We start from the raw sequence: 10,616 nt of genomic DNA, 5'->3' as shown, positions 1-10,616 counted from the left end.
TCAAGGAAGCAGATTCAGAGAGCTAAGTTGTCTATTGCATATCTATCTGATGTGTTTTGAATGACAGGGTTGGGGGATGACCCATGGGCTCCCCTCAGCACCTCCTGAGTTAAGAGTGACAGAGCCTTTGCAAATAATTGGGTGAAGGTGACTGCTTTTAACCAAAACCCATTTGCTCATCTAATTGTGGCAACTGCAGTCTCCAGAGAGGTTGGCCGTTTGGCCGACTTGATAGGATGACCATCTTTTTGAGCTCCCGCTCTAGAACGAACGCATCTTTTCTCTGAATCAACAAGCTGGCAGCTACAGGAGAAAGCAGAGACTCCCAATGGACTGTCAGCAAACTAAAAGTTTTACAAGAACAAACACTTCTTAAAAATGTGCAAGAACAAATATTTCTTTTACAAGAACAAATACTTCTTTTACCATTTACTTGACTTGGTGTTACTTATTTCGCTTAATCATAATGTAAACCTCAAACTAAGCATACTACCTTTCTCAGTCAATTGGAATATTGCAGAATCTGCAAGACTTTCTGCATGGAACCATCCCTAGGGCAACCAAAACCTGAATTTCTTGCAGAAAATTATTCAACAGCGCCAGTGAACCTATTCTGGATTTCTTTGTTCATTTAGTAGTGTGATCATTAGCTGTTTTGAGTGGGTAAAGGTAATTGGCTAAAACATGTCGGGCTTCCCCAGCCCCAGGGCTCTGTTGGCATCTTTGTGTAAACCCCAAATGCCAATGGCACAGAATATGCAAGGCTTCAAGTGGATGAAGGTGAACAAGGACTTTCAGAAGTATGTGATATGTATTTTTTTTTTTGGCAGATCAAGGCCAGATGCAAATCTCAAAACTGCAACCTTTGGGATGATCAGATATTATAACCATCTGTATTTGCTTAGGTGAACTCAGCAGAAGTGGGTGCTATAGAAGGAATTCTAGTTGGGGAAAGCTAAGAAAGGTAGAAGAATTACACAGTTTGGTCTTTTTTGTACCATAGCTAAAACCATTTTACCGGATTCTAATAGAGCTCTATCATTGTGATAAATGTGTAAGTTGGATGAGAAAACTTAACAGTAATGGCAATGTGCTGAAACATAACTTTGTATTTCACTGTTCCAATCACAAGAATTGACCCAAACTAACAGAGGTCAGTACCTCAGAGCTTTATAAATTGTAATTCATGTGTGTTTCAGTCTGCAACATTACAGATATCGTACACCTTCTTACCTACTTTACAGACTACACGACTGAACTTGCATCGAACATTACACTTTTGCAATGAGCTCATACTGCTCTGATATTTTTCAATGTCCTTTATCGCCTGCTTCAGTTTGCTGCTGATATCACCCAATGCCCACACCAAAGAAATATGTGGCCGTGGATTCTGCCAAATGATCAAATGATAATAAAATAATTTTGTTTAAATTTGGTGACAGAATTAGAAGTGTTGTTATAAAGTTCTAGTCATTTTAGTCTCAGAGAGATTCCTGATTACTTCTTCATTACTGATATTTCAAAGTAACTACTATTAGTATACATATAAAAAGCACCAGCTTCATTTTTCCATTGCCATTAGCTTAGGGAAATGTCGGACAATTCCACCATAGGGATGAATTGGCAATTGAAGCTTTCTTTTGAAGCAAGGTGCTAGATTTATCAGTTCGTATGAAATTATGTGAAATCAAGGAAAGCTACATGTTCCATATTATCTTATCGCTCATCCTAAACACTCAAAAAACGCATAACTTATATCCATTACCTTGTAAAACTCAGGAAGACCATGCAATCGATATACTTCATCTACCATAAGTATCTGCTTACTTAGCTGCAAAGAAAATTGAGGGTAGTGAGCAAAGATACATTGAGGCATTATGCATATAAACACAAGATGGTACTAATATATACCTCTGGCAAACCAGTTCTTGTAACTTCTAATGAAAGAAATGACCGCGTACAATCGTCATTGACAAAGTGCTCCCACTTATTGAACTCCATCCAGTACCTTCATTCCAAATGTATAAAGCATCTCCATAAGTGACAATGAGACAAATAAGCACAAAAACGAATACTGTGCAAGTGCAACCATAATTCTGCACAGGAGATTATCCACAGAAGGGACAAGCTATTACTCACTAAGCAGCAAAGTTCTTAAGAGACGACTGACCGTTGTTGCAACTGGAACTTTTGGCGAAGCATTGCAACGAAGGAGTCAATTTGATGCACCTGAACTGCAACAGGTCTTCCTAAGCTTACATGAAACTCCCTGCTCAAAAGCACTTTCTCAAGCTTCTGTTCATCCTTGCACAATTCAGAAAGTGCATAGTCTGCATCAACAGCATAAAGATCCGGCACAAGAGATGCAGCTCTTTTCATAGCAAGGGCCAGCTGTTTCTTTGCATCTGAAGGTATGACAACTGCATAGGACAAAGCTTATGCATTAGCAAGGAGCAGTTTCTAGATTTTAAAAATGAAGGTTGCAATCCTAGCTCTACAAGTGCGTTCAGTAAACGTTGTGGCAGTAGTACCATATGATGAGCACAATTTTGAGCCAAACTGTGTGACTAATAGCAGACCTCCCTGTTGTAATTGTAATGTTGTCCTAGACGTCTCAGTAACAAAATATGTTGCCAAGTTTTTATTTCCTCATTCATCCTATTAATTTGATCTTATATATCTTATTGCACATTCATTACATCAAAGGACTACAGCACTTGTAGCGCGGCCAAAGAGCAAAAGCGCATACCAGGGATATAGACATGTACAGCGTAGTTGCCTTCCACATGTGGGAAGCTCCGGACACGACTCCCCTGCGCCATCGCCGAGTAATCTACAACAGGTATGGTCCCCAGATACCGTCAGCGAATCAGCAGCAAAGGTTCGAAGAGAAGGGGGCGCGAGGAACCATGCCTACGAAGTTGGGGGGCTGGAGGAGGTCGAGGGGAGGTGGAGGGAGCAAGGCCGAGGCTTCTGGAACCTCCGGGGCCCCGGCGGGGGCGGCCGCCGGCTCACCGCCGTCAGAGTCGGAGTCGGACGCGTAGTTCGCCATGAGCGCGTCCATCGGTGCCTGGGACTGGAACCCACACCAACGGCTTCCTGGATCGGGTCGGGGATCGCGTTCTCCCGCTGGATGCCGGCCGAGTCGGCGGGGTCGGCGGCGCGCACGGGACGGAACGGTGGTCGCGGAGCCCGGTCGCCACGGCCGCGCCGCCCGGCCTCGGCCCCGGCCGCCCGCGCCGCCCCGCCCGCCTCGGCGGGGGAGAGGGAGGAGGAGCCGGGGGAGAGGGAGTGGGGGCCGGATCCGGATCCAGGTCCAGATTCTGGAAGTTCTGACAAGACCACAAGCACCGGCGTGGCACTGGCGCGAGCGGCGTGTGTGGCGAGCGGCGCGCGGCGCTGGCAGGCGAGTGTCGAGCGGCGCTGGTGGGCGGTGGCGAGTGGCGAGCGGCGCTGCCGATGGGGGCGGCGACCGCGCCGCAAGCGAGGAGCGAGGAGCGAGTATAGATGTCCATGCAACCCGCGGCCCGTTAGCCCGGTATGGAGCCTGTTTTTTCCCGAACGTAGTCCGGCCCAGCACGAAGTTCTTCGGGCCCGTGCTGATCCAGCCCGGTAGCTCGTGCCGGGCATGGGTCGCCACCCCGGCACGACGGGCGGCCCTGCCCGACACAATTTTTAAAGGCCGTCCCGAGATGGTCCGTTAATTCAATGGTCTCATCTAGTCCTCAGCCTCCCCTCCGGGCTTCGACCTCCGGCGGCCACCTCCCTCCGGCCTCCGCAGCCGCCTCCCCTCCAAGCTCCAGTCCTCCGCCTCCCCTACGGTCTTCCTCCGGCGACGTGCCATGGTGAGGGGCGAGTGAGCAGCGCCGGCGGGTAGGGAGTAGGCCGAGGCCACCGCTCCACCTCTCCTCCCCTCCACCGCCGCCGCCCCTCCCTCTCCTACCCTCTGCCCCTCCCGGTGGCCGGCGCGGTGGCGCACTCGCTTCCACGGCTGTGATGGCGAGCAAGCAAGCGGTGGCGACTGGCAAGTACTCGGTGGCGACTGGCAAGTACTCGGTGGCGCACCTCTTCTCCCGCTGGATGCCAGCCGAGTCGGCGGGGTCGGTGGTACGCACGGGACAAAACGGTGGTCACGGAGCGCCGCGCTCAACCGCCCTGGTGCAGGCCCGGCCTGCTGCGATTTGGAATTGGAGAAGGCGGTGGTACCAGGACCAGGAGGCAGGAACTATTTGGGAGCATTTGGGAGCCGGCTGAACCAAATTTTTTGAACTTTTTGTGCAATTTCTATTAAGGCAAAATAGTCATTTTGATCCCTCAACTTTATTCTAAGGGTCAAGTTCATCCCTTTAGCGGTGGCGGCCATGGTGAATTTGGTGATTGGCGAGGGCTTCACTTATCCTCACCTCTGCTTTGGGGAGGTTTAGGTGAAGGCGAGATAGGGGGAGATGGAAGATGTGGAGATATTTTTGGGCTCGCAAATGGCTGAATGGTGGTTGTGAAGCGATGCCAACATATTAGGAATAATCGAATAATAACGTGAGAGCACGTAAGGACCTGTAGCAACGCACGGGCATTTCTGCTAACATGCATACGTTGCCAAGATCGAGGTGCAGTAGAACGCAGTGGCGATGTTGGTGTACCTCTCCTTGACGACCGACACTGGGCCTGTGGTAGCCACCTGCTGCTGTTCTCCACTCTCGAAGCTGTCATGCTACTCGGTGAGCCTCGTGGAGGAGGAGGCGGTCGTGGCCAGGATGGAGCCAAAGGGTCTAGCATGTGTGGGTGGCCGCTTCAGAGCAGAAGAAGCGAGTAGCAGGAGGTTTGGCAGCTCCACGCCAACAACCACGGTGAACAAGGTGTGGCTAACAAGGTTTGCGGCAAGAAGATATACATCGCACATCGCTTGCTGCAGGTATCGCTTTTACTTGTCATCTTGGTTTTTGTGTGTTGTGAGCCGGACGCATAGTTCGCCATGAGCACATCCATCGGTGCCTGGGACTAGAACCCACACCAACGACTTCCTGGATTGGGTCGAGGATCGCATTCTCCCGCTGGATGTCGGCCGAGTTGATGGGGTCGGCGGCACGCACGGGGCGGAACGGTGGTCGTGGAGCACCGCGCTCAACAGCTCAGGTGCCAGCCCGACCCGCTGAGATTTGGAATTGGAGAAGGCGGTGGTACCAGGACCAGGAGGCAGGAACTATTTGGGAGCATTTGGGAGCCGGCTAAACCAAATTTTTTTGAACTTTTTGTGCAGTTTCTATTAAGGTAAAATAGTCATTTTGATCCCTCAACTTTATCCTAAAGGTCAAGTTGTGGCGGCCATGGTGAATTGGTGATTGGCGAGGGCTTCACTTCTCCTCACCTCCGCTTTGGGAGGGGGGGAGGCGAAGGGGGGAGATGGAAGTTGTGGAGATATTTCCGGGCTCGCGAATGGCGGAACGGTGGTTGTGAAGCGAAACCAACATATTAGGAACAATCCAATAATAACATGAGAGAAGTAAGGACCCGTTGCAACGCACGGGCATTTCAATATTCGGCCCTGTCAGCACCGCACTATTTTATCATCACGGCCCCTAGTTAGCTAGCCTTTTCTTTTCTTTTCTTTTCTTTAATTTAATTTACTATATATGCCCTCCGATCAAGTAGCAATAGAATATACTACTATATAGTTTGCCATATAATGTGCGCGCGTAACTTTTTTTAACAAAAAAAATAATATGTGCGTAATCATATCATTTAAGACCATAGCACTAGCACACAAAAAAGCATTTAGATTTACACAAAGAAATAATTTACTAAATTTATCTCTCTCTCTTTTTATATATGGGATGCTTGGTAGATTTTTTTTTTGTCAAAGTATATGTGTTCTTGCTTTATATATATTTGCAACCTTAAATGACCACAAATAAAACTTGCGATCATATGGTTGCAGTATGGTTGCAGGGCCATAAGCGACAAGGAGACACCAGCGGACAGCAATTTACATTATATTAGGACCAACTTGCTAGCTAGGTGTTTTTATTTTATGAAACAAAAAAAGGGGAAATAAAAGAGAAACTTTGCTGCTTTGCGCTTCAACACATGGCCAGTTTCCGGGCGGCTTCGTGCGTCGTCGTCGGCGTCGCATATGCGCGCTCGTGCGCGCGCCCCGCCGGCATCCGGTTCGCTCGGCCGGTCATGTGTTCACCGGCCGGTCATCATCGTCTCTGGCGAGCTCATCGTCTTCACGACTGATGAAAACGGTGGCAGAGGCATCCGTCCACGTGCGCGCGGAATTTACAACGATCCGTCGTACCGCGACTGCACGCGGGGCAGCTCCTGTTCGGCTGGCAATGGCATGTTACCGGCGGGTACGTCGTCGTGGTCGTGGCCGGCCACGACGTCCACGTCTGCAGCCACCTGCTTGCCACTCCGATCCCGCTGCCATAGCTCGGCGTGACAGCATGAGTCTCTTCTGACTGTGCATGCTGGGGGTCACCGGGCCATCATCATGAAGCCATGCAAGATTATCGTCAGGCATTACATGTGTATACTGTGTAACCTGCAGCCATGAATGTAATAATAATCAGCTATTGGCCGTACCTTCTGAATCTGAAATGCTGCAGGAGTCCTCTTGTGCGAACGCAATTATCCTCATCACTTGAAAGGTTCAGACATCAAGCTGCAGGTGGGTTTGGGACTTTCAGTCGTCAGGGGGATGGGAACGGAGTATGCTGCTATTTGTGTTCAACTGATGCAGGGATTTCCCATTTTTCACTTATATTGGCAGCATCTCAGTTCACAACATACTAGTACTAGTCATACTGATTTGGGCCGAGTAATTTCCGATAACCAGAACGAATTGGTCTGCTGTACTCTATTTGCTGAATCACTCTAGTTGTATATGCTTTTGGTTTTGGTTCCATACATAAATGGATAACTAACTGTAACCAATGTTCACCTAAACGTTAAACGGTAGTCGTTCAGTCACCTCTTGAGTAGCGAGTTGGTTGTGCAGACGGTGTGTACACGGGCAACACGTTTTTGTACGGATCAATAAAAAATGCCATGTTAATATGGTATCGACATATACAAATTAGTGGAGTATGTGTACAAGATCACGCATTAACACATTGGCATGGACAGGAAACTACTAATTCTCCGTTCTCAAAGTTAAACGACATCAATACATCACTAAATACCGAATACATAAGTTCAGATATGGTTTAATCTCACTTCTCAGTTCTCACAGTTCAAGCCCAAAATTTTCCACCTCTCGCCCAAGAGCCACCATGACCAGAACGGCCTATTACACGGGCTGCACGCTGAGTAAAAATGTTTTCTCTCATTTTTTATAAGCCGTTTACACCGTGTATGACCGTGTACACAGGTTAGCCATGTGTAATGGACCATATATGCCTGCACGGTATCCTATCGAGTAGCGTGTACACGGTGTGTATACGGGTTACATGGCCGTTTATGGCAACATTGACTATAACTATAAAAGTCAAGCTACATGAACCAACTAACTACAGTCATAAGTTACCTTTAACACGCATTTTTCTTAAAGTTGACACACGTATAGTATAGATGATACGTACATTCTAGTTTTGCTTAGTTTTAAACCAACTTCCAATAATGTTGATTGTGTCCGAAGTCGACGTAGCTAGTGGTTTAAAACAAAAATTTCAATTCACACTTGTGTGATCACTGGTCAAATCCTTTTATACATTGTCGATGGAGAATTGGAGAGAGAGAGAGAGAGAGAGAGAGAGAGAGAGAGAGAGAGAGAGTAGGTGGGTGTGTATTCAATCTTATAATAAGGCACCGTCTATACAATATCTAAGCGAATACAATGATTAGTTTTTCTCGTAAAGCTAACTTGCATTTCCTGCTAAAGACAGGGATTATTTGCATCGAAATGGTTCAGCAGCTTGAGTTTCAAGATATCTCAAACAAAGCAAAAAAGAATCCAAGGGCATACACAAAAAAGGGGCGCTCCATTAGTAGTAGATAATCAACTCTGATACAGAGCGGTTGTTGGTTAGCTTCGACGTCTACTGTCATTGATCTCCACAGCTTTTCACATGGATTTACATCGATCCTCAGGGAGCTCAACAACCGATCCTAACTTTGCTAAAAAACTACACCTGCATTTCCCTCGAAAGATACACAAAGATTTAAACTTTTCAGCTACACTTGCTTTGCAGTTGTAACTTCACCATCTATCTGGCCGCCTTGACAGCCTTTGCGGCGAGTCCAGATGAGGTCCCGTACGCCGCCGCGCCAGCGTCTCTGAACCCGCAGAAGAACTGCCGGTGCCCGGGCAACGTCGTCGCCGGCGCCGCCGGAGAAGCTACGGCGGCATTGGCAGTGCCAATGTGGGCGTGCGGGTGCGCGGCGGGAACGTTGGTCGGGTTCGATGAGGACGAGGCGACGCGCCTGCAGGAGAGGCACATCGTGAGGGTGGTCAGCGGGGGCGCCGGCGCCGGCGCGGCGGCCGCGGCGTTGAGCGCCCTGAGCTCGGCGACCTCCTTGGCCAGGCGGCGGTTCTCCTCGGCGAGCTGCTCGCACCAGCGCTTGAGGTACTCGCAGTCCACCTCCGTCTGCTTCAGCTTGGTCCGGGCGCGGCGGTTCTGGAACCACACCTCCACCTGCCGCGGCCGCAGGCCCAGGCTGCTCGCCAGCGCCACCTTCTGCTTCTGCACGAGATCAGAACGAGCAACCGATCGATCAGCCATGGCGTTCTGCAGCATATATATTTATATATGTGTATATATCCATCCATTGATTATTTCCGCGGGTCGAGGCGTACCGGAGTGAGGGTGTGGTGCATCTTGAAGCACTCCTCGAGCACGGCGGCCTGGTCCTTGGACAGGCGCAGCTTCTTGCGCGCGGCGCCATCGTCGTCCTCGTCGCCGCTTCCGGCGCCGGCCGACCTCTCCGCCGCCGCGCGTTTTCCACTTCCGCTGCCGCTCGACACCGGGCTGCCGGCGGGTGAGCACCGCCTCTCCCTCTCCTCCGCCGCGGCCGGGCTCGCCTCCCGCTCGGCGGCCGCCGCGACGGCGGCATTGCCGGAGTAGCAGAAGCTGGGCTGCAGCGCCGCTAGGCCTAGGCCAAGACTCAGCCCAAGATCCAAGCTTTGAGGCGCCATGCTTACACCAATCACCAAGCTAGATAGCTAAGCTAGCTGGGGATGGAATGGAAGACAGAAAGTGCAATCGAGTTCGCCGCTGCGCACTGGCCGCCGGAGTTGGTGAAGAAGGAATGCGGGAGAGGCGGGGTATAAATAGAGGGATCCCGAGATCGACCACCGAGATCATCATCAGTTGGAGGAGGGGATGGTACTGCAAGTGGTCGACAATGATGAGCTGGGCGCTCGTGGGGGTGGATCTCCATCTCCGCGGCGGGGGAGGGGGGATTCTTTGATTAGGGAGCTCGAGATGGCGGGCTTTGACCCTTGAGGGCGCAGCGGGGGCGCGTCGCCGGAGTAATCAACTGGGGTAATTTGCTGGCTAATCCAGGTCCCCAGGTGAGATTACGCTGGATATACTCCATGTGCTGCGCTAGTGGCTAGTGGGTGTCAGGCGACCCAAGGGGAATATTTTTCTGCAGGGCGCAGTACGATTGTAGCGGGGCAGATCATTCGATCTGCGTGAAAAAAAAATACATGCAATAATGCGGTTGCGTGATTGCACTGGTAGGGCTGCCTGCCGGTTCTGCAAATCTGCAATACTAGAAGCTAGTGCTAACTGCTACGAGGTGGTGCTAGTAGTAGTCAGAACATACTCATACTAGGATCCTCTGTTCAAGAAATACAACGTGTATTTTATTTTGGCCAATGACCTTCAATACTCACATACTCGGTTGTTCGAGAATGCAAACGTGTATTTTATTTTGCGATCTTCAATGTTAGACTTGTATCTTTGTATTTGTTCACAAAATGTGCTGATTACAGCTACATAATCAATGTAGCGTGGAATATTTTTCAAGAATGAATCTAGCTATAGACCTAATTTTTTGTTTGACCTTTTCTTTTAAAATAAAAAATGCACAATGTATTTTGGAACAGAGGGAGTAAGGTTTATTTCGGTAGCTTTCCTGGCAAAATCACTGCAACGGACAATACTACTAACATTTCCCTATAGTTTCTTTACAAGTGGCCCATGGTTCCTAGTATATTTAGATAACTACATACCATAACTATGGCTAATTAGTTTTTTGTTGGAAATTATGTCGTTGATGATTTAATAAAATTGTTGGGGCGAATTATACTAGAAAAAATGTCAGCCACTCGAGAGAAAAATAAGGAAAAAGTACTAAAGCTGTTGGTACTCATTTAAAATAAAATGTCGGGATAGGTAGCTAGCATTTCTTCTTGTGACAGATCCAAATTTAACTTGGGGCCATAATCTAACGATGGATGTGCATACACGCACTGTTTGCATGCATTGCGCATATTCTTTCCACTAGTGCATAATAAACAGGCAGCAGAACCACAAATGCAGCCCTATTACTCACCTCACCACATCATGATGATCAAGTGGTCCGTTATTAGCTGTTTAATCAGCTCCAATAATCTTTCCGTTGGACGTACGAGCGAGATTCTATTCTTATTCTTATTCTTCCGTTAG

The 10,616-nt window shown here is 48.9% G+C and overlaps 2 protein-coding genes across 2 annotated transcripts; both read right to left on the bottom strand.

Annotated features, from left to right (window-relative positions):
• Nucleotides 1–1,091: 1,091 nt before the first annotated feature.
• On the bottom strand, nt 1,092–3,494 carry LOC101782414 (U6 snRNA phosphodiesterase). The gene is made up of 6 exons (XM_004964439.4): nt 2,914–3,494; nt 2,750–2,833; nt 2,171–2,420; nt 1,912–2,008; nt 1,766–1,831; nt 1,092–1,390 (listed from the first exon to the last, which is right to left on the bottom strand). Exons 1-6 carry the CDS (start codon nt 3,062–3,064, stop codon nt 1,196–1,198), a joined length of 843 nt encoding a protein of 280 aa, XP_004964496.1. The 5' UTR covers nt 3,065–3,494; the 3' UTR covers nt 1,092–1,195.
• A 4,469-nt stretch (nt 3,495–7,963) lies between these two features.
• LOC101782004 (homeobox-leucine zipper protein HOX28) lies at nt 7,964–9,380 on the bottom strand. Its single transcript, XM_004964438.4, has 2 exons — nt 8,798–9,380; nt 7,964–8,684 (listed from the first exon to the last, which is right to left on the bottom strand). The coding sequence occupies exons 1-2, from the start codon at nt 9,134–9,136 to the stop codon at nt 8,208–8,210; spliced, it is 816 nt and encodes a 271-aa protein (XP_004964495.1). The 5' UTR covers nt 9,137–9,380; the 3' UTR covers nt 7,964–8,207.
• Between the last annotated feature and the right edge of the window lie 1,236 nt (nt 9,381–10,616).

Source organism: Setaria italica, chromosome IV (assembly GCF_000263155.2).
Source record: "Setaria italica strain Yugu1 chromosome IV, Setaria_italica_v2.0, whole genome shotgun sequence".
In the NCBI taxonomy this organism is placed as follows: domain Eukaryota; kingdom Viridiplantae; phylum Streptophyta; class Magnoliopsida; order Poales; family Poaceae; genus Setaria; species Setaria italica.
This window is presented reverse-complemented; position numbering and strand designations above follow the sequence as displayed.

Bases quoted from the DNA above. Each gene is read 5' to 3' on its own strand.
- LOC101782414 (XM_004964439.4), bottom strand. From the start codon at position 3,064: ATGGACGCGCTCATGGCGAACTACGCGTCCGACTCCGACTCTGACGGC. The intron at 2,834-2,913 runs GCATGGTTCCTC...TACCTGTTGTAG, and splicing joins CCAGCCCCCCAACTTCGTAG to ATTACTCGGCGATGGCGCAG. The intron at 2,009-2,170 runs GTCAGTCGTCTC...TTTGGAATGAAG, and splicing joins AAGTTCCAGTTGCAACAACG to GTACTGGATGGAGTTCAATA.
- LOC101782004 (XM_004964438.4), bottom strand. From the start codon at position 9,136: ATGGCGCCTCAAAGCTTGGATCTTGGGCTGAGTCTTGGCCTAGGCCTA. The intron at 8,685-8,797 runs GTACGCCTCGAC...GATCTCGTGCAG, and splicing joins TGCACCACACCCTCACTCCG to AAGCAGAAGGTGGCGCTGGC.